The 25578-nt window shown below is 43.3% G+C and overlaps 2 protein-coding genes across 3 annotated transcripts in view; one reads left to right on the top strand and one right to left on the bottom strand.

Moving 5' to 3' along the window:
* Positions 1 to 20078, top strand: part of PIGB (phosphatidylinositol glycan anchor biosynthesis class B) — a 33950-nt gene extending 13872 nt beyond the window's left edge. Inside the window, exons 9-12 of the mRNA XM_069765955.1 lie at positions 178 to 242; positions 1177 to 1378; positions 15921 to 16101; positions 19700 to 20078. Of these exons, the coding sequence (XP_069622056.1) occupies positions 178 to 242; positions 1177 to 1378; positions 15921 to 16101; positions 19700 to 19819 (568 nt within the window). The 3' untranslated portion in view covers positions 19820 to 20078. The remainder of the gene's footprint in view (positions 1 to 177; positions 243 to 1176; positions 1379 to 15920; positions 16102 to 19699) is intronic.
* CCPG1 (cell cycle progression 1) overlaps positions 20050 to 25578 on the bottom strand; it is an 86632-nt gene continuing 81103 nt past the window's right edge. For both annotated transcript variants that reach the window (XM_069765953.1, XM_069765954.1), the window contains 2 exons: positions 21935 to 23250; positions 20050 to 20640 (listed from right to left, as the gene is read on the bottom strand). In XM_069765953.1, coding sequence (XP_069622054.1) covers positions 20460 to 20640; positions 21935 to 23250 — 1497 coding nt within the window. In that variant the 3' untranslated portion in view covers positions 20050 to 20459. The remainder of the gene's footprint in view (positions 20641 to 21934; positions 23251 to 25578) is intronic.

Genomic DNA, 25578 nt, shown 5'->3' with positions numbered 1-25578 from the left:
ACCTTACCGAACCACTATATAGGAATAGAGAAGATTGGGGCCTCTCTCCTGCCTCTAACGTTAGACTTAAGTTTGTCATAGAAGCTAAAGCAAGGATTTGTGTTTGTAGCTTGAGATGGAACAGGAGATTGTATCACAGTGTTGTAGATACTGTAATGTCTGTTTTTGGATTTTTAGCACTTTGAGCCATAAGGAATTTCGGTTTATCTATCCGGTACTCCCATTCTGCATGATCTTCTGTGGTAAGACATTTTTCCAAAAATTGTTTTGTGTCCTTTTATTTACTTGGCTAGCGTAAGTACTTTATTTCTAAGGCTGCGTTCACATTCTGTTTGCACTAAGCATCCATGACTCGGATGAAACCTCAAAAGTTATAGACCCTAATTGATCATTGCTGTTTCTCCACTTTTTTGTAGTAACTTGCTCCTTTAGTGGCCTTAGTATTTGTCCCTTATTCGCTATGTGTTTTTTGCCACTTTAAGTTGTCCTTCTTTGTTGTTTCTTTTTTGTTTTACTCGACGAGTTTGCGCATCTATATATTTCAGATATTCACAAAGTGCAACTTTTACCAAATGTTAAATATTTTGGTCACATCCCACTCTAGCATCCCCCCCCCCTGGGGTAAGGTTTCTAGAGGGGTTTAATTTGGAGCATTTTTGCCACTTTTAAAATATTTTCTTCAGTGAAAATAAATGGCACTTTTGAATTTTTCCTAAATTCACGAATTGCATGTCCCATTTAATTTAATCAGAATTCAACAAGGCACACCAAGAAGTGACTTAAATAAACTGCAAATAAAGAATCTGGCCCTTGGAGTATAATGTGGCAAACCTGCACTAAGTTATTGTGTCCAGCTAAAGATGACCTCTGTCAGAAAGGCCAAACTAAGTTGAAACGCGCACACTTTGGCCTGTTTGCCTTTTTATACTCAATACCATTGTGGTTCCTTCTGAATTCAGTTCTTGAGGGACTCAGTCATAACCTAATGTGAACCCAGCCAGAACAGTGGATCAATTTGTCACATTTATAAGAATTTTTTTTCAGTCTTCCTCTACTTAAGGAATATTTAGTATAAGTAAAAAATTAACTATTAGGCGTTTACTCGTTTGCAGGGATGCTTTGCTAGCTTTAAATTTCCTGTTGTGGATTTACTTACACAAATAATCCTGCCTCCAGGTTTTTCATTTTCAAGTATGAAACGGTGGAAGAAGCCAGCCATTGGCCTCCTGGTTTTATCAAATCTGCTTCCTGCCCTATACACGGGACTGATTCACCAAAGAGGAGCCCTGGACATAATGACCAACATTCAACAATTATGTCACAAGGAGAATTCCTCCCTCCTAGTTCTGATGCCTTGTCACTCTCTTCCTTACTACAGGTGAGGGCTGGCTTATTGGCTATTATGGAATCTCCCCTACACATCCACCATACAAACCAAGCTCCAACGGTTACTAGTACAACTTTAATGCTGCTCTTAATTCCAGCAGGAGCATTTAAAGAGGGTATTCACTACTTTTTCATATATGACCTTTCTTTAGGATAGCTCATCAATGTCTGATCGGTCGGGGTCCAGCACACCTGCCAATTAGTTGCTCTTGGCGTCGGTGGCAGCATCAATTACCCAATTGCAGAGCTGCTCAGTCTTCTTGGTAGTGGTCGATTTGAATAGGAGGCAGATATGTAGTACCCTGCCGCGACCACTACCAGAAGACAGAGCAGCTCCGCAATCGAGCCAGTGCGGACGACGGCCGCTGACACAGAACAGGTGATCGGCTGGGGTGACGGGTGTCAGTGAAAAAGTAGTGGACAACCTCTTTAAGGTGAACCTGTCAGCAGATTTTGCCACTATAAGATGCGGCCACGGTCATTCAGGGCTTATTTACAGCATTTTATAATGTGTCGCAAGAAGATGGGAGGACCCGGACCTGCAACACCCATCGGATCGGACCGCACAGGACCGCCCTCCTGGGTGAGGATAATATAACTTACCGTATTTTTTGGCATATAAGACAACCCCCCCCCCCCCAACTTTTCCAGTTAAAATATAAAATCTTCTTAAAAGTCGGGGGGGTCTCCTTATATGCCATGTGTCGTCTTATAGGGCTGGTGACCAATGTGCATATGGGGGGGGGGAGTGGTCCCAATGACGAAGAGAGGCGGCGTCTCACAGGGAAGATATAAGTGGAGTATCCCCCTATTTCCTCACTGTGGCAGCGCTGCTCTCTGTGCTGGGGGGGGGGGGGCGGCGGAGTATCTTTGTGCAGCCATATCAAAGAGATATATTTTGCTTCAAGTGAAAATGTTTATTTATGAGTGATAAGCGACAGACAAAAATTTTTTTTTTTGACGTTTGGGCCACTCTGTGGCCTTGATCACAATGTCGCGTAATGATGATGGGCACAGACCTGTTAGGTCTCCCACTCCACCACTAATGTCGGCTTATACAGCCACGACCTGAGACATACCGGCAGACCACTGGATCATTAAGAACGTACACAACCTTCCACATCTTGGCCAGATCAGTATCTGCTTTTGTACTTGTTCTATCACCAATAAACCTACAAACGTTGTAAACTTCAACATATGCCTCATTCTGTGTGGACATATCCATCTACGTACCTCTCCTCCCCGTTGGGAATGTACAAGTACGTCTTGTTGATGCACTAATATTACGCTACATTGCGATCAAGGCCACAGAGTGGCCGAAACTTCAAAAAAATTTATTGTCTGTCGCTTATCACTCATAAATAAACATTTTCACTTGAAGCAATATATATCTCTTTGATAGGTAAAGTCAGTAATCACTGCACTCATATCTGTGGGATCATTGATTCCGTTCACTAGCATCATACACCCAATCAACAGTCGAGTGCTAGCCATTCGTTCCTTCTGTATCTTTGTGCAGCGTCGGGGCTCCGCTGGCATTTCCTCAAAGCCCGAAGGCCCCGGCAGCTCCATTGCTGCGATGCGGTGGCCTCCGGGAAAATGGCCGCTGCACAAAGATACGCCGCCTCCCAGCACAGAGCCCCCACGCTGCACAAAGAGGAGCCGCTGCCCCCCAGCATAGAGCCCCCACGCTGCACAAATAGTAGTCGCCGTCGCCCCCAGCACAGAGCGCATCGCTGCCACAATGAGGTAATAGGGGGATACTCCACTTACCCCTTCTCTGTGAGATGCCCCCTCTCTTCATTGGGACCACTCCCCACCCCACCCACCATATGCACATTGGTCCGCACCCGCCCTATAAGACGACCCCCGACTCTTAAAAAGATTTTCAGGGGTTAAAAGGTCGTCTTATACGCTGGAAAATACGGTATTTTTGTTCACTTGCAGGTTGGACCGAGGGCTTATCTACAGCATTATAGAATGCTGTAGATAAGCCCTGAAACGCAGTGGCCGCATCTTATAGTGGCAAAATCTGCTGACAGGTTACGATTCATTACAATTCAGCAGGGGATGGGGTCCAGTCCATTGCCAGGGCTTCAATGGATGCTGGAATTGGCGTATGTAGGGAAAATAAAGTATATGAAACAGGTTCAAGGTACCTAGGGGGACTGACAAATGGTTTTAAACAATACTGAAAAATAAATGAAAACCCTAAAGTTTCACATCACCCCTTTTCTCAAAACAAAAATTAAAAATTGAAATAGCTAATTCAGTAAAGGTCTGCCTGCCCCACCCCCAATAAAGCAATTTGAACGATTTATGTACCACAAAATTGTACCAAAAAAGCTTACCATGCAAAAAAAAAAGCACATCGGTTATATCTACAGAAAAATAAAGAATGACTACAAACTTTAATTTTTTAACAGTTCAGTTTGGTTTTTTAACCACTTAAAATATAAAAAACATGCACCATTTGTAGCTCACCATAAGACAGTAAGGGAATGTGCACACTTCGAGTATTACAAATTTTAGAAGAGAAAACTGGCACCAAATCTACATAAAGCTGCCACATGATTATACCTCATGAGACGGCACAAAAACACCTGTCAAGAGGAGCAGTGCCAATTTGGTACATAATGACCAAGCCAATTTTTACAATTCTAACCACTGTCACTTTATGAGGTTTTTGCTCTGGAACGCTTCAATGGATCCCACTGATTCGGATATTGTTTTTTCGTGACATATTGTACTTCATGTTAGTGGTAAAATTTCTTTGATATAACTTGCGTTTATTTTTTGAAAAAAAAACAAATTTGGCACAAATTTTGAAAATTTTGCAATTTTCAAACTTTAAATTTTTGTGCCCTTAAATCAGAGAATGGGGTCACACAAAATAGTTAATAAATAACATTTCCCACATGTCAACTTTACATCAGCACAATTTTGGAAACATACTTTTCCAGGACGTCCCTCCTGACAGCACCCTGGAGGACGTCCTCCTCCTTGCTGGGACAGGAAACACACGAGAGTTTAAAGGTCCGGTCCCACCCACCAATCCTCAGTGTTTTTCCTGTCCCTGCATGGAGGGACACACGAGGAAAGCTGCGCACGCTTACCGAGCTCAGGGGGATCGTGCGGTCCTCCAATATCCTTCTATCCTTCCCCTTGTCAAGAAGCTCAGGGTCGAAACTTCCCAGTGGGGAGTCCCTCTACCCCAAAGGCCTGGAGCAGGACGAGGCTCCGGGATAGAGACGCTCCTCCCAGTGGGAGGCTCTCGGCTCAGGATGCGGCAGTGATCCTGGCGGGGCGTTCTTCCAGACAGCGAAGGCGCACTGTCCTGGTGACGCTACACCCAGCGTGCGGCTTACGGAAACCAGAGGAGCCACGTCACTGAGAGCGGGAAGAGCAGGCGCTCCATCATGGGAACGCACAGCAGCGCGGTCGCTACTGGCAATAGCGTCCAGCATCGTGCAGGGGTGGTCTTCGTTGGCTCCGGCTTCAATCCAGTTCTATGGAAGGAGACATGATCGAGGATGGAGGGGTAAGTCCGCCTTGTGCAGTCCACCCTCACCTCGGATAAGACCGCAGCACGCCATCTAGCCTATTACTCCCTATCTTATGTTGTTTAGGATAAGGGAAACCCCGCTGCTCCCCCAGTCACGGCTAAAAAAAACTGAAAAAGGTTTTGGTGAAGTCCAACAGATGTCCTGTATGCCACGTAAAACTACCAGACTCCCATGGCAAGACTCTCTGCGCACCCTGTACTTCTAGGGTCATGAAAGATGAGCAGTAATCACTGCTTTCAGAAATGAGATCCCTCATCCGGGAGGAGGTTCAGGCCTCTATGTCCAGCCTTTCACATCCACGCCCGGCCAGTCCCATCTCTGGTCATAAGCGGGCCAGACGGGAGAAAGACCATGTGGAGCCAGAGTATTCCTCTGATGAAGGTTCCGATCTAAGGGACTCTCTATCAGAAGAAGAGGGAGAGATTCCAAAAGAAAACCAGGATCGAGCCAGGAAGTACCTCTTCCAGTCAGAGGAGACAGACGAGCTTCTCCAGGCAGTGAGGAGTACATGCAGATCGAGGACGCTTAAGCCACAGTCCAGACAGGACTTGATGTTCGGGGGACTTGTGTCACGAAACCAGACTGTTTTCCCTATAAGTGAACATATTAAGGCCATGGTTCTAGAAGAGTGGAAAGATGCTGAGCGCCGGCTGGTGCTATCTCGTGACTAAAGGTTGTTTACCATTCGACCCTGAGGAAGTCAAGTTATGGGAGCAGGTCCCTAAAATTGACGTTCCTGTAGCGAAGGTCACCAAAAAGACTGCCATACCTTTCGAGGACTCTTCTAATTTGCATGACCCTATGGTCATGCAAACTGTTCTTCAACTATATCAATAGTAAAAGAATAAAAACTGAAAATGTAGGCCCCTTAAAAAATAGTGAGGAAAGAATGGTTGTAGATGACGAGGAAAAAGCTAACATATTAAACACCTTCTTCTCCACGGTATTCACGGTGGAAAATGAAATGCTAGGTGAAATCCCAAGAAACAATGAAAACCCTATGTTAAGGGTCACCAATCTAACCCAAGAAGAGGTGCGAAACCGGCTAAATAAGATTAAAATAGATAAATCTCCGGGTCCGGATGGCATACACCCACGAGTACTAAGAGAACTAAGTAATGTAATAGATAAACCATTATTTCTTATTTTTAGGGACCCTATAGCGACAGGGTCTGTTCCGCAGGACTGGCGCATAGCAAATGTGGTGCCAATATTCAAAAAGGGCTCTAAAAGTGAACCTGGAAATTATAGGCCAGTAAGTCTAACCTCTATTGTTGGTAAAGTATTTGAAGGGTTTCTGAGGGATGTTATTCTGGATTATCTCAATGAGAATAACTGTTTAACTCCATATCAGCATGGGTTTATGAGAAATCGCTCCTGTCAAACCAATCTAATCAGTTTTTATGAAGAGGTAAGCTATAGGCTGGACCACGGTGAGTCATTGGACGTGGTATATCTCGATTTTTCCAAAGCGTTTGATACCGTGCCGCACAAGAGGTTGGTACACAAAATGAGAATGCTTGGTCTGGGGGAAAATGTGTGTAAATGGGTTAGTAACTGGCTAAGTGATAGAAAGCAGAGGGTGGTTATAAATGGTATAGTCTCTAACTGGGTCGCTGTGACCAGTGGGGTACCGCAGGGGTCGGTATTGGGACCTGTTCTCTTCAACATATTCATTAATGATCTGGTAGAAGGTTTACACAGTAAAATATCGATATTTGCAGATGATACAAAACTATGTAAAGCAGTTAATACAAGAGAAGATAGTATTCTGCTACAGATGGATCTGGATAAGTTGGAAACTTGGGCTGAAAGGTGGCAGATGAGGTTTAACAATGATAAATGTAAGGTTATACACATGGGAAGAAGGAATCAATATCACCATTACACACTGAATGGGAAACCACTGGGTAAATCTGACAGGGAGAAGGACTTGGGGATCCTAGTTAATGATAAACTTACCTGGAGCAGCCAGTGCCAGGCAGCAGCTGCCAAGGCAAACAGGATCATGGGGTGCATTAAAAGAGGTCTGGATACACATGATGAGAGCATTATACTGCCTCTGTACAAATCCCTAGTTAGACCGCACATGGAGTACTGTGTCCAGTTTTGGGCACCGGTGCTCAGGAAGGATATAATGGAACTAGAGAGAGTACAAAGGAGGGCAACAAAATTAATAAAGGGGATGGGAGAACTACAATACCCAGATAGATTAGCGAAATTAGGATTATTTAGTCTAGAAAAAAGACGACTGAGGGGCGATCTAATAACCATGTATAAGTATATAAGGGGACAATACAAATATCTCGCTGAGGATCTGTTTATACCAAGGAAGGTGACGGGCACAAGGGGGCATTCTTTGCGTCTGGAGGAGAGAAGGTTTTTCCACCAACATAGAAGAGGATTCTTTACTGTTAGGGCAGTGAGAATCTGGAATTGCTTGCCTGAGGAGGTGGTGATGGCGAACTCAGTCGAGGGGTTCAAGAGAGGCCTGGATATCTTCCTGGAGCAGAACAATATTGTATCATACAATTATTAGGTTCTGTAGAAGGACGTAGATCTGGGGATTTATTATGATGGAATATAGGCTGAACTGGATGGACAAATGTCTTTTTTCGGCCTTACTAACTATGTTACTATGTTACTATGGACAGAAAAGCCAACATTCTCCTAAAGCGGGCCTGGGAAGCTTCTGCGGCCCTAATTAGGACAAACATAGCAGCCACTTCGGTGGCCAGATCTATGTACTTATGGATGGATCAGTTGGAAGAGCATCTATCCAATCAGACCCTTAGATCAGATATTCTGAGTTCCCTGCCTATTATGAAGTCAGCTATGGCATTTTTATATGATATGACAGCAGAATCTGTTAGTTGCCTATCTAATGCTGCTAGGAGGGCTGTATGGCGGAGGTCCTGGTCAGGAGGTAATGCCTCTAAGACCAAGCTCTGCTCCATTCCTTTTTCAGGGCGTTAGACACTATCCTTGAGTCAGCCTCCGATAAAAAGAAGGGGTTCCCTGAGGACAAACCTAAGCGGTCCCAGCCCTTTCGGAGAGGATTCTTCTCCAGAAAGGAGTTTGATTTCAGGGGACAGAGTAGATCCTACAGAGGCTCGCGTGGACAGGGTAATAAGGGCAGAGGTTTTTTCTTTAGTCTAACATCCAGAACTAAGACACAATGACGCTACCTGCATTGGGGAAAGGCTTCGTCACTTTGCAAAAAATTGGGCCCAGATCACTCAAAATCAGTGGGTTCGCAGAACCATGTCAGAGGGATACAGTATAGAGCTTTACTCCCCCTCCTCCAGAAAGGTACATTGCGCCGACCATAGTTACAGCAGACTCTGCCATACTAATAGATTTACAAGACATGCTCAGTGCGGCAGTAATAATCCTGGTTCCTCCATCGGAGATAGGAAAGGGGCACTATTCATCCCTATTCACTATCACAAAACCATCGGGCGATACTCGCACTATAATAAATCTAAAGCCTTTAAATGTCTGGGTGAGATACAAAAGGTTCCGAATGGAATCTATCCGGTCAGCAGTTCATCTTATAGATCAGGATGCTGTGATGTGCACATTCGACCTAAAGAGCGCCTATCAGGTCCTGGTGCATCCCTCTTCTCAGAATCTGCTGAGGTTCCCGGTAGCACTGCCAACCCGGACCTACCACTACCAGTTTCAGGGCCTTCCCTTCGGGCTGGCTTCGGCTCCCCGTATATTCACAAAACTGGTGTCAGAGATGGTGGCCTTCTTAAGCCAGGGCATTATAATAATTTCGTACCTGGACGACTTTCTTCTCGTAGCAGGATCTGTAGAGATCTTGGCGGATCACAGGACTCGGACAATTTCAGTAATGGAACATCTAGGCTGGGTAATAAACTGGCAGAAGTCCGACCTGCTACTCGAACACAGGAAGATCTTCCTGGGAGTGTGTCTGGACTCCAGACGCAGAATATCCTTATTACCAGAGGTCAAGCAAGAGACAATTCAGACTCGAGTCAGGTACTTACTGGAACATCGAATTTCCATAAGGACCGCAATGAAAGTACTTGGCCTAATGACGGCCTGCATACCATGTGTCAGATGGGCACAGTCACACTCAAGACCCCTGCAGAGACAGATTCTGTCTATTTGGGACCGCTGTCAAACTTCTCTAGACGCTCCCTTGAAGCTATCGGGACCAGTACGGAGATCTCTCCACTGGTGGACACAGAAAGAGAACCTAAGGGTGGGCATCCTATGGTCCACTTCCCCCTACGTAGTGGTCACCACGGACGCCAGTGCATGGGGCTGGGGAGCCCATCTACACGGCAGAATCTTCCAGGGCAAGTGGCCAGCAAGCATCGGAGACAGATCCTCCAACTTCAAGCAACTATATGCTGTATGGGAAGCCTTAAGGCGAAATCGGCTCACGCTTTCCAATCATGTCAGAATTTTTTCTGACAACGGTCTCGTTCTTGAATCATCAGGGAGGCCCAAGATATCGACCACTGCAGGATCTAGCGGAAACGATTTTCAGCTAGGCAGAAGATACAGTCCTATCCATAACGGCAATCCACCTGGAAGGTTCTCAGAAGGTGATAGCAGATTATTTGAGCAGACGGCGTGTGTGTCCAACAGAGTGGGAACTGAATCATAATATCTTCCTGAAGTTATGTCATCTGTGGGGAACCCCCAATATAGACCTATTTGTGAACAGAAGAAACTCGAAGGTCTCAAGATTCTTCTCCCTGAACCCCCTCGGATCTTACAGACGGGGTAGATGCATTGAGTCAGCGGTGGGTGGAACCTCTCTCATGCATTTCCACCCCTGCCATTGATTCCAGCCGTTCTACGGAAGATCAAGGAGGATCGAGCAAAAGTTATTTTGATTGTTCCATACTGGCCAAGAAGAAGCTAGTTCCCCCTACTGGGAACCTTAGCGATTGACAATCCAATCGAGCTACCTCTCCAGGGGAACGTCATTCACCAAGGACCAGTTTACCATCCGAACCCAGGCAAACTCCGTCTTTCAGCTTGGATCCTGAAAGGGACATTTTGAAGTCTAAAGGCTTATCAGATCAGGTCATAGCCACTATCCAGGCTAGTAGAAAACCTGTAACGTCAGCCATTTACCGAAAAATTTGGAAACTATTTTATCTAGAAGGTGGCAGGTCCGATGTTGTGTCAGGCTCTCCGGAAGTGCCCGGTATCTTAAACTTCCTGCAAAAAGGGTTCAACAAGGGTCTTAGACCCAGCACATTAAAAGTTCAGGTTTCTGCACTAAGCTCCTTTTTAGACTACCCTTTGGCATCTCACCCATGGATAATAAGGTTCATTCGGGCCACCCAGAGAATGAGTCCCACCATTAGGCAGTTGTCCCCATCCTGGGACCTTAAGTTATTCCTCAGGGCCTTGTGTAAAGGTTCTTACGCTTTGGGTGAAGATATGCCTATTGGCATTTCAGTTCGCACATGGAAAACTGCTTTTTTAGTGGCAATCACCACGGCCAAGAGGGTTGGAAAAATCCAGGCCCTATGTACCAGAGACCCGTATCTAAAGATCAGGGATGATAGTTTAATTCTAAAACTAGACCCAGCATTTATCCAAAAGGTAGGCTCTGCCAAAAATAGGAATCGGGAGATAGTGCTTCGTTCTTTTTGTAACAACCCTTCCAACGCGAAGGAGAAAGCCCTTCTCTCGCTGGATGTCAGACAGGCGGTTTTACATTATTTGCAAACCACAAATACTTGGCGTATAGACCCAAACCTTTTTATTCTTTTTGGGGGAAATAACAGGGGTAAAAAGGCCTCAATTGCACGTTGCATTACAACGGTAATCTCAGATGCTTATCAGTCTGAGGGGATTTCCACTCCAGTAGGCTTACGGGCCCACTCTACACGCGGTGTTTCTGCTTCCTGGGCTGAGCGGGCAGGAGCATCAGTAGAACAGATCTGTAGGGCCGCGACTTGGGCCAGCGCTGGCACCTTCTGTAAACATTATAAACTTGATATTATGTCTGGTCAGCAGACTGCTTTTGGAAGGAAAGTCCTCCAAGCAGTAATCCCACCCTAAGGAGGTGCTTTGGTACTCTCCAGGGTGCTGTCAGGAGGGACGTCCTGGAAAAATAGGCATTAGACCTACCGATAATTATGTTTCCAGGAGTCCATCCTGACAGCACTGGTAGTTTCCCCCCCCCCCCAGTCTTGTCATATATACTGTATATATAAATTATGATGTAATGTGATTCTGTCATTAAAGGTTTTATTTGCATTATTCCATGAGATGGTTTTTGTTACAACACTGAGGATTGGTGGGTAGGACCGGACCTTTAAACTCTTGTGTGCTTCCTGTCCCAGCAAGAGGAGGAGGACGTCCTCCAGGGTGCTGTTAGGATGGACTCCTGGAAACATAATTACCGGTAGGTCTAATGCCTATTTTTCTTTGAACGTTTTGAGGGTTAAAAGTTGACCAGCGATCTAATTTTTCCAACAAAATTTACAAAACCTTTTTTTTTTTTTTCACAAGGGTATCAGGAGAAATTGCACAACAAATTTTGTGGTCCATTTTCTCCTGAGTACGCCGATACCCCCATATGTGGGGGAAAGCCATGTGGGTGCATGGCAGGGCTCAGAAGGGAGACCGCTGACTTTTTGAACGCAAAATTGACTGTAATCAATGGTGGCGCCATGTCGCGTTTGGAGACCCCCTGATGTATCTAAACAGTGGAAACCCCTAATTCTAACTCCAACACACCCCTTACCGTAATTCTAACCCCAACACAAACCGAACCCCAACTTTATCCCTAGCCCAACCCTAACCGAAAAATTGAAAAATGCTTTTTTTTATTATTTTTTTACCTAACTAAGGGTGTGATTAAGGGGAGTTTGATTTACTATTTTTTATTTTATTTTGATCACTGTGATAAAGTCTATCACAGTGATCAAAATGAACCAATAGGAAAAATTTCCAATTGGTGCCGGGCGGCAGATCTTGGCGGGCGCACTGCGCATGTATCTGCCATTTTTTTCCCGGAAGACGACGCCGGGGGACAGGACTGGGGGATGCAGGTTGTCCAGGGACACCGGGTGGACCCCATTTCTCTCTCCTCTGATTTGCTAGATCATATAAGAGAGAAATTAAATGGGAAATGTATTTTTTTTTGTGATCGCCGTTATACCATGAATAACGGTGATCGCAACACTGGGGAGGGTAAAAACCGACCCGAATCATGTTCTCCGCTACCCCTGCAGAATTTCCGATATTGGGGGGGCGCTATAACCTTGTTTCTCACCGCCATTAAAAAGCAGCGTTGTGGTTTAAGTACCCTTAACTGCCGCCGTTAAAAGGCGTATCGGTGGTCGTTAAGGGGTTAAACATGTTCAGAAAAAGCAAAAGAGGTGGCACGCACTGTCTGTGTAAAACATGCTTTTATTTCATATCCTTAAGGGCCCCTTTCCACTTGCGAGGAAAACGGACGAGTGCAATCCGATTAAAAAATCGGATTGCACTCGGATCAATGTTATTCAATAGGTGACATTCCATTTGCGATATTTTTTATTTATTCTCTCAGCCGAAATCGGACTGAGAAAAAAATCGCAGCATGCTGCTTATTGCTGCGATTCTCGGACGAGACTCGCCAATGCAAGTCAATGGGTGCGAGAAAAAAAACGCACAGCACTCGCACCATGCGAGTGCTGTCCGATTTTTACGCACCCGTGTCCTTTGAAAAGCCGGCAATTCAGCGCAGAGTAGTGTAAAATCACACCGACAGGTTAGATTAGAGTAGATATATACACATAGAATAGAGATATATATATATATATATATATATATATATATATATATAATGTCAGGGAGATATATAATGCAGCGCTAGATAGCTTCAAAGCTGATAATTCAATTGCCGGCTTTTGCTATCTCCTTCCCAAACCCTACATGATATGAGACATGGTTTACATACAGTAAACCATCTCGTATCCCCTTTTTTTTTTTTGCATATTCCACACTACTAATGTTAGTAGTGTGTATGTGCAAAATTTGGGCGCTCTAGCTATTATATTTAAGGGTTAAATCGCGGAAAAAATTGGCGTGGGCTCCCGTGCAATTTTCTCCGCCAGAGTAGTAAAGCCAGTGACTGAGGGCAGGTATTAAGCCTGGAGAGGGTCCATGGTTATTGCCACCCCCCCCCCCCCCGGCTAAAAACATCTGCCCCCAGCCACCCCAGAAAAGGCACATCTGGAAGATGCGCCTATTCTGGCACTTGGCCACTCTCCTCCCATTCCCCTGTAGCAGTGGGATACGGGTTAATGAAGGGTTAATGTCACCTTGCTATTTTAAGGTGACATTAAGCCAAATTAATAATGGAGAGGCGTCAATTATGACACCTATCCATTATTAATCCAATTGTATGAAAGGCTTAAAAAAACACACACATTATTAAAAAGTATTTTAATGAAATAAACACACAGGTTGTTTTAATATTTTATTGCTCTCCTAATCCACCTGAAGACCCTCGCTCTGTAACAAAGGAAAAATAAACCAACAATATACATACCTTCCGAGGATCTGTCACGTCCCACGATGTAAATCCATCTGAAGGGGTTAAAATATTTTACAGGCAGGAGCTCTGCTATAATGCAGCTGTGCTCGTGCCTGTAAAACCCCGGGGAATGAATGGAATGTAGGTCAATGACCTGTAGTTGCCTTCATTCGCGGTGAGGCGCCCTCTGCTGGATGTCCTCAAATGACCTCGTGCGTGGGAACTTTCCTGGAAAGATATATATAGATAGATAGATATATATCTCCCTGACATAGAACAGGTATATATACATATATGTGTATATATCTACCGTATATACTTGAGTATAAGCCGACCCCCCTAATTTTGCCACAAAAAACTGGGAAAACTTATTGACTCGAGTATAAGCCTAGGGTGTAAATGCAGCATTTACCGGTGAATTTCAAAAATAAAAATAGATCATTATTTCCCCATAGCTGTGCCATATAGTGCTCTGCACTGTTCATATTTCCCCATAGCTGTGCCATATAGTGCTCTGCACCGTTCATATTTCCCCATAGCTGTGCCATATAGTGCTCTGCACCGTTCATATTTCCCCATAGCTGCCATATAGTGCTCTGCACTGTTTATTATTGCCCCATAGCTGTGCCATACAGTGCTCTGCACCGTTCATATTTCCCCATAGCTGTGCCCCATATAGTGCTCTGCACCGTTCATATTTCCCCATAGATGTTCCACATAAATCTGTGCCGCTGCTGCAATTAAAAAAAAAAAACAAAAAAAAAACACATACTCGCCTCTCTTGCTTGCAGCTCCCAGCGTCCGGTCCCAGCGCCTCTCCGCTCTGACTGATCAGGCAGAGAGCACCGCGCACACTATATGCGTAATCGCGCCCTCTGACCTGAACAGTCAGTGCGCAGAGACGCCGGGAAGATGGAGCGGCGCCCGGCGGCTGGAACGGGGACAGGTGAATATGTAATACTTACCTGGTCCCGGTGTCCGGCTCCTTCCCCCGTACAGCTGTCTTCGGTGCTGCAGTTTCTTCCTCTATCAGCGGTCACCGGCACTGCTGATTTAGAGAAATGAATAGGCGGCTCCACCCCTATGGGAGGTGGAGCCGCTTATTCATTTCTCTAATGAGCGGTCCCACGTGACCGCTGAAGAGGGGAAGAACTGCAGCACCGAAGACCGTGGGACAGGCGGGGACAGCGCCAGGATCGCTGGAAGCAGGTAAGTATGCCTCAGCGCCCTCTCCCCCTCACCCGCCGACCCTGCCACCCACCTTGACTCGAGTATAAGCCGAGGGGGGCACTTTCAGCCCAAAAATTTGGGCTGAAAATCTCGGCTTATACTTGAGTATATACGGTACTCTAACCTGTCAGCGTGATTTTACTGTACTCTGCGCTGAATTACCGGTTTTTCAAAGGAGACCCATGCGTAAAAATCGGATAGCAATAAGAATGTCATACGTATGTTGCGATAAAAAAAAAAATCGCATCACACTCGCATGACAATCGCACACGTTACTTCCGTTTTTTCGGTCCGTAAATCGGACCGTTTTTTCTCTCACAAGTGGAAAGGGGCCCTAAAACACTGCAGTGACCATGAAGTGTCCATACCATTCTGTTGCTGTAGTTTTTGTAAGGATATAAAATGAAATATTTTTTTACATGGACGGTGAGTGCCACTTATTTTGTTTTTTCATTTTTCATTTTGCCATTGATATTAATTGGTAAGTGCTGAAAAAAACTGACACACTTGTTTGTTTCAAATCCACATGGGAAAAAATAAGCATCGTGTGCATGAGACTTCAGAAATCTCATTCACTTTGCTGGTACTGTAAAGTGCAGCATTTTTTACCGTTGAAAAATGCATGGGAAAAAAATGATGAACAATCCCTAATTGTATGGACCTGAAGTATCCTGTTACACATTGAATACTGTAAATAGGAAACCCCAAACAATGGCGGGATTCCAACCCCCTACCCACCGTTTCACTTCACTTGGAATTTTATGTTCCCATTTTTTCAGTATAGTATACAGTACATTGAATGGTGTAATACTAAAATATACATGCTCTGCAAAAAAAAAAATCCTCATACATTCGGGTTATGATTTTTAGATGAATGGGAGTAAAAACTAAAATTCGAAAACGAAAAATTGGACAAATTAGTAAAGGAAAAGGTTAGAGATCAATACTACCCACGGTCTTGGACCAGTTCTTTCTGAAGATGGTAGCCACATTTTCTTAGCGGATGTAACTGATGGGGTCCTCCACATTCTCTAATATTGCATATGGACATATAGCTGATGGAGTCCTCGTGACGGCAGTGACTTTGCACATCTTGCATTATAAACGGGGATGTTCTGTTACACAACTCCAATTGCTTTTGAACATTTCTAAAGAATATTGTCTTGTGTTGTCCAATTGTCAAAATGTCAACTTTTGTTTTCCTTTTTCAGCCATGTTCATTGCCCCGTTAAGATGAGCTTCCTTGAGTGTCCACCTGATTTAGAAGACGATGATACATATGTTGATGAAGCTGATCTTTTTTACCTAAGCCCCCTCGCTTGGCTTAATGCAGAATTTTATCATTCAAAGCTATTACCAACACACTTAGTCATGTTCAGTGTTCTAGAAGAGGTGAGTATAGTAAACTCATGTACAAACTGGTCAAATATTCCCCCCCATTAAGTACAATAAGGGACCCCTGGAATATGTGAGCCCAGATTTCAAGGTTTGGATGTATACGACACACATAGATAAGCACAATCACAGTGACAGGAATTATTTTTTTCTGTACTTAAAAGGGGTTTTTCCCACAAACAAAATTTAATTTTAATCAATAGATCTTGGAAGAATAATAATTTCCGCAATTGGATGTGTTTAAATAAAATGTTCCTGTGCTGAGATAATCTTAGAAATGTGCCCCTACTGTGTAATGGCTGTGTCTGACTGTGCAGGGGACATGGCACTGGGCAGGGGAGGATGCAAAAAAGTATAGCGACAGGACAGCAGAGGGTCACAGCTGATGGTTTCTGTGAGGTAAAACGTTTCACTGCCTGTTTTTTTTTTTTTAAGTTTTACCTCACGGAAAGCACCGCGTAGCATTAGCTATGATCTCATCTGTATACTTCTCTCCCCCCACCCTTTCCATTGTCAGGAGTTGTGGTATGATCAGACCATGCTCCTACAGACACAGCAATTACACAGTAGTCACATTTTTGAGATTCTCAGTGCAGAAATTTTTATTAAACACATCCAATTCTAGAAAGTTTTATTATTCCAAGATGTACTGATTAAAATCAAATTTAACTTTGTTCGTGAGAAAACCGCTTTAAGCCCATAACAATGTTGGGATTTTCCGTTTTTCTTTGCTCTACTTTCCTAGAGCCATAACTTTGTCTTTGTCAATATGGCCGTCTAACTCTTCCCACAAAAAACAAGCCGTCAATGTTTTTACTTATACCATTTTGGCGTAGATACGATGTTTTGATCGCCTGTTAGGCTACTTTCACACTAGCGTCGGATTCGGCCCGTCGCATTGTGTCGGGCCGAGATTCCGACGCTAGCGTTTGATGCGCCGCACAACGGGTGCAGCGGATGCATTTCTCCGGCGCATCCGCTGCCCCATTGTGAGGTGCGGGGAGGTGGGGGCGGAGTTCTGGCCGCGCATGCGCGGTCGGAAAAAGCGGTCCGTCTGCAGCAAAAAACCGTTACTTTTAAAGTTTTTTGCTCCCGGCGTTCCGCCACAACACAGCACAACCGTCGCACGACTGTTGCGACGTGTGACAATACGTCGCAATGCGTCGGTAATGTTTCTCTATGGGGCAAAAACGCATCCTGCAAACAACTTTGCAGGATGCGTTTTTTCCCCTAAAAGACGCATTGCGACATATTAAAAAAAACGCCAGTGTGAAAGTAGCCTTATTGTATTTTATTGCAACATTGCACTGACCAAAAAACCTAATTCTGCCATTTTCATTGTTTTTATATTTTAATCTGGCGTTTCTGAATGCAATGATACCAGGTGTTATGTTTTTATTTTGAATGGGGCAAAAGGGGGGTGATTTTTTTTTTTTTTTTACTTTTCACTTGCTTCAAAAGTCTCCTCAGGAGACTAGAAGCTGCGATTGTCTGATCTCTTGTGTTACACACAGCAGGGCTTCAGCTCTGCTCTGTGTAGCAGAAGTCAACTTCTATGAACGCCGGCATTCATAGCAGATCAGCAATAACAAGCATGGGAGTCATCTGCAGACCCCTGGTTTTCATGCCAACCCATCGGCACCCCTCAATCATATGTGTGTATTATGATGTGGTCCCAGCGCGCTCGTGTTAAATACCGCTGTCCGATTGTCAGCGCCATTTAACATGGTAACAGCCGTGGGTGGATTGCAATTCCGCCCGCAGCTGTTACAGGCACATGACAGCTGATCAGGTCAGCCATCATGTGCCGAAAAAGATGCGGGAGTCCACATCAAATACTGGGACACAACCTATGACGTACCTATACATCATAGGTTTTAAAGGGGGTGAAGGAAGGACTGAAACACATTTCCATAAGGAATACCCCTTAAATATAACCTATATATGGCCAATGGTATCAGAAATCCATCTAATCTGATGGTTTGAATTTCTTGAATGAGTGGCAGCTTGCCTGAGCTGTAGTCACAAGCTGCCTTTATTGTAGTTTTATTTCATGAAAATTGATTTTTTTTTAAATTTAGTCACAGTACCAGCAAAAGCTATTAAGCCAGTAGATTTCAGCAATCTATGCACACTTTTTTTTTTTCTTGACAATTTGAGAAATGCGGTGTTTTGCAGCATTTTCAACCAACTTTATTAAACATGTACTGTACACAAAGCACACATACTCCACAACCAAAACAGCTATTTTACTGCCAAAAGAAGAGCATGTTGTGGTTGCAGAAAAAGAATGCAGCATGTGAGTATTAATGCTGCTAGTGTGTAAATAGTAAGTGACATGGTGGTAAAGAAATGACGTGAAATTGGTAGGGCTCACAACTGTCACATAGTTGATAAGGCTGAAAAAAAGGCCGGGTCCATCACTGCCAAACTTTATTTTGATCTAGGCAAAACCCTATTCAGGTTGGAGGCAAATTACCTCATTGAATGACTCTGGGATTTAATGTCGCATCTGCAGAAAATCCAATACCCATAGCTGGTAGTAGTATTATATTTAGGGTATTTGCACGCATTCAATGTTTAAACCAAAACTGAGCCAGAGCACATGTTGGTAGAAGTGCAATGCATAGGTGTGCACAGTGGCTATTCGAAAAGCAGAACCGAATATAAAAACCAAACGAGCAAATACCCTGTTAATAAGAAAGTAAATAAATAGTAATAGCGCATGAAAACAAAATTGGTACTTGGTTAACATTATTTTGATCAAAAAAGCCATCCCACCACGACAAGGTACGTATACAGAGCAGGATCTGGGTCCCGACTGTTCAGACACCTTATTTACTTACTGCAGGGTATTTGCTCACCAAGTACAATATTTGCAGTGTAAGAATCTGCTGTAAATACTTGAATGTTGGCATTCACCTTGTGTGCTCCCCCCATTTATCTGAATGGCTGAAAAACACTATAAAAACCTCTGAAACCATTGACATGCTCCAAATTTGAAACTGCTTCATCTCTGCAAGCACAAAAATAAGCATGTGCATGAGACTTCGAGAATTTATAGGAAAAAAATGCAGTGTGAACACTCTTTTTAAGAGACAAAAAATTGAGTCTTTGAACTCAATCAATAAAACGCATGTACAGAGGGTTTCTTTAGTCTTACTGCTCTTACAGTAAAGAATCAGTGAGGGTTATGAGACCTCTGCATTAATAAAGTGCTAAAGGAAGATCTGTACAATAGGTTATCCAATCCTAGCTAATCGATAACTAGTTATTAAAATTAAATGGTAATTTGAATAACTAGTTACTGATTAGATACGATTGGATGATTGTGTATATTCCTTCACTTTACAGTTTTAATGGCCTGACAAAGACTTGGAGGTGGGGGGATATGATGAAGCTAGCACTGGCTGCAAATTTTTCCACAAACACTTAGTTCAGTGTGTCACAAACTTTTCCATACTGACACAGATCAGTGTTAATCAATGTGGCCTGACAGATGTGAGGGAGAACTAGAAAGTTGCATCAAATACTTACATGTATACAAATGAACGGATAGAATTCATTGGTGTTACTGTTTTTCCTGTTTTATTAGGGAATAAGCCCATTTCTGAAAACAAACCATTATGTGAGGACCATGTCTGTATTCCATACTCATCTACCAGAAGGTCGAACTGGAAGCCACATATATATGTATGAACGGCAAGTGAAATAAAGACCTAGACTCCATTGGACCAATGATGGATTTCTGGACCACTGGATAAGATGGAGGATCAGTATTACACAGCTGTGACAATGCCATTTCTTCAAGACCTTGACTGTTTCTCAAACTTCATATCTATGGATTCACTGTGACTGTAAAGTAACCTGGCTGCAGAAGGGACGAGAGCAGCTTATCTCTATCCTTGTGTGTGTATATATGTACAAATGAACATACAGAAAACATTTTAAATAAAAGGTTTTTTATTTTTTAATTCAGTCTTTATCATCTTAGAAATAATGAGAGAACAATGCTGAACGGCAGGAAGATGCCGGAGAGAAATAAGAACGGTTAAATGAGTAACCAGCTTTTCATTAGAAACAGGTGAACGCTGCACAGGTAATAGCACAACAGACAGACACAATTACTTAGGATTCAGAGATCATAGAGGACTCATGCGAGAAGGTGAAAAGTAATCTGTTCATTACTAAATCAAACATTAGCGAAGCTGAGATCGCACAACAGAGAACACCAGACACAGCGGCAGGATAAGATGTCCGTGTCCACGGCACTGACAGCAGTAGCTACCCAGTCACGTGGTGCCTATCCTGCTCCTAATCATAGCTATGTCTTTAAGATATGAATCGATCCATGCTCAATATTTAGGATCAAACGGCAGCTGCCCCAATTCTATTTCAAAATTCGCCATCTGTCTTCCATTGGCACGCCCATGCTTACTCCATTTACCTTCTTGCTTATCTCTTGACTGCTGCTTTTCTTCTTCCTTTCTATTTTTACTTTCGGTGTTCTTGTAAGGAGGTACTTTTCCTGGTTTTCTACAAGCAAATAATGCTAAAATTATAAACAGGAATGGTTTTTATTGATAACCTTATTTAACCTCTGTATGTCTACTGTATTCATGAAAAGTGGTTGTCCAAAACACACAAGATAAAAAAAAAGGCAGTGGAGTACATGCAAGGAGCATAGAAACACTGGTAGAGCATACAAAAGGTGTTTTCAGAAAACCCCTGTTCCCAGGTGAAGCTTGTTATTAAAAAAACAAAACAGCCTTACTCAACCTCCCCAAATCCAGGGTTGAGTCTTTGACCCTTATCCCAGTGCCTATTGCCTGCAGCACTGACACCCTGTAGACAGCGCTGCAGCCAATCGGTGAACTCAGTGGCTTGTGTCAACTAATCTGTCAAAGCAGCTGAGCCCAGGTGCCAGCTGCAGAGCTGTCAGTGTGATGTCAGGCACTGACAGCAGCATCAGAGACTACTACTGGACCTGGGGAGTTTTGAGGAAAAGCAAAGTTTGTTTTAAAAACAGACTACGACTGGGGACAGGTGTTTTTCAAAACCAGAATACACCTATAAAACGTCCCTGATCCTTTGCAGCTCTCTTCTCAACCAGCTGCAGAGCTGACTAGTCAAAGCATGCCGACTGACGTGGAACCAGGGAAGCGTTTAGCTTTTAGAATATTCTTTGCACCGTTGAACTTCACCACAGGTTATCCACAACACATTACCTGCGGATACGATTTTTTAATTATCTTCACGGTTATCAAAGGGGGAAAATCTGCAATAAATCTGTGTACATTCTGCAAAAGAGATTGATTGCTGTAGCTTAAAAAAAATGCATTCACCTTTCCTTCGCAGCTAAAATAGAGAGCAGCTTGAAACTGTCTTTCTAAAAATTTTAAATGCACTTTATATTAGGTGGATATTTATCTAAATAGTAACCATATAACACAATCTCCAAAATACCATCTACCTGGGCTTCAAATGGCAAAATCGGCTGCTTGCCATGGATGCTGCATGTCTCACCGCAGTCATCTTGGCACACACATTTAGAATGGGATTGTATCTGATCTTCCAATTACATGTACTGATTTACCTTTCTTAGGTTTTAGTTCCTCTTAAAATATTGCCAATTGTAATTTGTATAGTTTTGTTGCTGTTACACGCGAAATTCAATCTAATTGCAACTGTGTTCAAAATGAAAGTTTGAAACCACATATCCCAAGCTCCCCAAAAATTGTGTAGTCATATAAGCTATGTGCAATAACTTTGCAAATAATAGGTCTGACAATAAAAGAACCAACAATGAAATGTTGACACGTCTACCAACCTTGGTCCATGTGGTGCTGAATAAGTATTCCCAAAATAATGTCTGTACACAAACTCGTCCAGATCTTCAAAGACCGCACCAGTGCTCGACTGATACTCCTTAATGTCTTCAAGATAATCCTCAACATTTCTCACAAAATCGGTGAAAAGCATCTGATCATGAATGAAAACTCCATTTAGAAAAAATCTATTGATGAACTGTTCTAGTTCTTCCCAGTGTTGGAAATTGTCTACTTGCTCCTGTAAATATACTTGCATCAAGTCATTGAACTCTTCTACTCTCACAGGGTCCAAAACTTTGTTGAAGAGGCTGATGGACTCCTGGTGAGCGCAGTCGTAAACTCCAGAGCAGCCCTTTTTATTGGGGTAATGCTTAATAGTCTCATCATTGGATTTCCAGCTCGCTGTACCTTCAAACTGTTTCTGGCTTTGGTCTTGTGGATCTTCATATTCATGGTGACTGGCTGTTGCCTTCTTAGGATACATCCTCTCAGTATCAGGCTTGTACTCGCGGCGCACTGTTCGAGCTCCCTTCGTTTCTTCCCTCCTCCTTTCTCCATGTTTCCTATTGCGGTTTTTATCAAACATACCTCTAGTGGTGTCTTTAAAGTGCCTGAAAGTATTTTTTACAGAATCTGAGAACTTCTTCAAATTCTCCTTCACGGCTTCTTTTGCTTGTTTGATCTTTTCCTTGTGATGTCTTACAAAATCCTTGGTAGAATTCTTCATGGCATCAAAGGTATCTTTCACAGAAGTAAAGAATGTATCCTTTGCTTTGGTTTTACCTTTTGATTTTCCGGCTTCAAGTTTATCATTTTGTTCCTTGGTTTCAATATAAAGTCTTTCCCACAAATCTGATCTCTGTTGTTCAAAATTGAGCTTTCTTTCTAACTCGGAAAGACGGTCCTTCAAGTTTTCTATCTCATGGTCATTTTTGAAGGAGGCTGTAGATCTCTTACTTATTTCCTCAAGTTCTACTCTTAAAGAGTCAGTAATTGTCCGCTCATTATCCAACTCTTTTTTTAATAGCTGGGCTTCAGTTAAAAGGTTCTCCTTCTGTGTTCGGAAATCACGAATCTTTTGCCTTTCCTCCTTCAGATGTTCTTTTAGCTTCTGATTCTCTACCAGTATGATCTCGTTCTTTCCCTTCTCATCAAGGTTTCTGATCTGCTCTCGTAGTTTCCGGAGCTCCTTTTTCAGAGAATATAAAGCTTGTTCCTCTTTCTCTAAGGATTCCCTTAGATGTTGGTTTTCCAGTGCAAGGTTTTTATTTTGTACCTCAGTTTTCAGGCTGGTTGCTAGGTCATTTGTCTCTAGCTGAAATAATCAAACAAAAATGGATTACTTCATTACAAATTTAGATTTATAATTTTAAATTTATAGATTTATAAAGAAACATATGCAGTTATCACAGCTGTCCAGTGGCGTAACTACAAAGTTATGGGCCCCAGTGCGAACTTTCAAATGGGCCACCCCTGCCAAAATATTTTCCACCCAAATCCACATCCTGCCCATGATCCTGCCCCATCTGAATACACATCTCACCGGAACCGGAAATCTGCTGCTGGCTAATTCCAGAGAACACGAGCTGCACACAACCAGGACTAAGCTGCTGCTGAGAGCTGAAGGACCTGTGGTGACGTCATCGTCATGTGATCAGGAGGCAGAGCTGATAAATGGTGAAGGACCTATGATAATGATTACATCACCACAGGTCCTTCAGGCAAACAGGATCATGGGGTGCATTAAAAGAGGTCTGGATACACATGATGAGAGCATTATACTGCCTCTGTACAAATCCCTAGTTAGACCGCACATGGAGTACTGTGTCCAGTTTTGGGCACCGGTGCTCAGGAAGGATATAATGGAACTAGAGAGAGTACAAAGGAGGGCAACAAAATTAATAAAGGGGATGGGAGAACTACAATACCCAGATAGATTAGCGAAATTAGGATTATTTAGTCTAGAAAAAAGACGACTGAGGGGCGATCTAATAACCATGTATAAGTATATAAGGGGACAATACAAATATCTCGCTGAGGATCTGTTTATACCAAGGAAGGTGACGGGCACAAGGGGGCATTCTTTGCGTCTGGAGGAGAGAAGGTTTTTCCACCAACATAGAAGAGGATTCTTTACTGTTAGGGCAGTGAGAATCTGAAATTGCTTGCCTGAGGAGGTGGTGATGGCGAACTCAGTCGAGGGGTTCAAGAGAGGCCTGGATGTCTTCCTGGAGCAGAACAATATTGTATCATACAATTATTAGGTTCTGTAGAAGGACGTAGATCTGGGGATTTATTATGATGGAATATAGGCTGAACTGGATGGACAAATGTCTTTTTTCGGCCTTACTAACTATGTTACTATGTATGTTAGCTCTTCCTTTCTAACACCTGAACTGTCGGCTGCTGAGTTGATGTGTGCGTCCGGCAGGTCAGGTGGAGGGCAGGTCTGTCTGTTGCAGTGCGGGAGGAATCACCTGCACGGCAACAGTTTTGAACTTTTTGCTGATGTCTGCATGCATCTGACCTGCCGGGCCCCTGACTACCCCAGGCCCGGTCGCAGTGGCGACTGCTGAGACCGTGGTAGTTATGCCCCTGCAGCTGTCTTATTAGTGACGCCATAATGCTGTGTCAGCTCTGATGACAAAAAGTGAACAGCTTTTAATAACACCCCTCCCCATTAATTTATAGCTAGGGTCCAGTGGAAAATTAAGTGGACTTCTATAACTTTCCTAACTAATTATATTTTAGTATTCTAGTGAAATTAACCTGTTCCCATCAGACCAATTTTTAAGTTTCAGTGTTTTTGTTTCTTCCCTCTCCTCCCCTAACGCAAAGAACCTCAGGAATGTGCACCTCCTATGCCGATATCAGAGATGGACAGGGTTAACCTCAGCAATCAGGGCCTAGCTGAAATTGCTGCTGTTGCATGAAATGCCAGCTGTGCAATAGCTTCCAAATATTGTGCAGGTGCAGCTTCTGAGCCCGCTCCATACATTGGGTTAATATAATATTGGCTTCATTGCCACCACAGCTATGGGAAGAAGGAAGACTTTCTAAGAGAGATGCTCTAGAACACATCAGTGGAAGAAGATGGTTAAAAACTTAAATCTCTTCAATGCAGAGAAAACAACTACATTTGTTCAAGCAATCTGGTAAAAAAACAGGAGAGTGTCCAGTCAGACCCTAGATCCAGTAATAAAAAGGCTTTACAAGTGGCTGATGCAACCAAACCAGTGTGGCCAATCCAGGTTAAAGACTAAACAGCGCTATAGTCTAATAGATCAAGTCAGATGACTTGGAGATAACGCAAAGGGTGAATGGAGACACCACCATGAAGGTGGGGAGGTGGAGGCAATGGCTTTCAACATGAATGATACCATCTGTTCTGACATCTAAATCCAGTCAAAGACCTTTTCAGACAAGCATGGAGTGTAATAAACGCACCATATTTGTACGGTCTTTAAAATGGATACCATCTCGTCTCAGATGTCTCCTAAATAAGGTACCCTGAACATGTAACGTGATCGCCTGCCACCCCCAGCACAATGTGACTATAGTCTTTTTTTTATACAGACCATTGTAATAATGGAGGATGTTATTAATTAAAAGACTTAAAATAAAAGTTCTGCAATTGTGGCCT

This window comes from Ranitomeya imitator, chromosome 4 (assembly GCF_032444005.1).
Source record: "Ranitomeya imitator isolate aRanImi1 chromosome 4, aRanImi1.pri, whole genome shotgun sequence".
In the NCBI taxonomy this organism is placed as follows: domain Eukaryota; kingdom Metazoa; phylum Chordata; class Amphibia; order Anura; family Dendrobatidae; genus Ranitomeya; species Ranitomeya imitator.
Note: the sequence above shows the minus strand (reverse complement) of the source record. Positions and strands in the feature narration are given on the sequence as shown.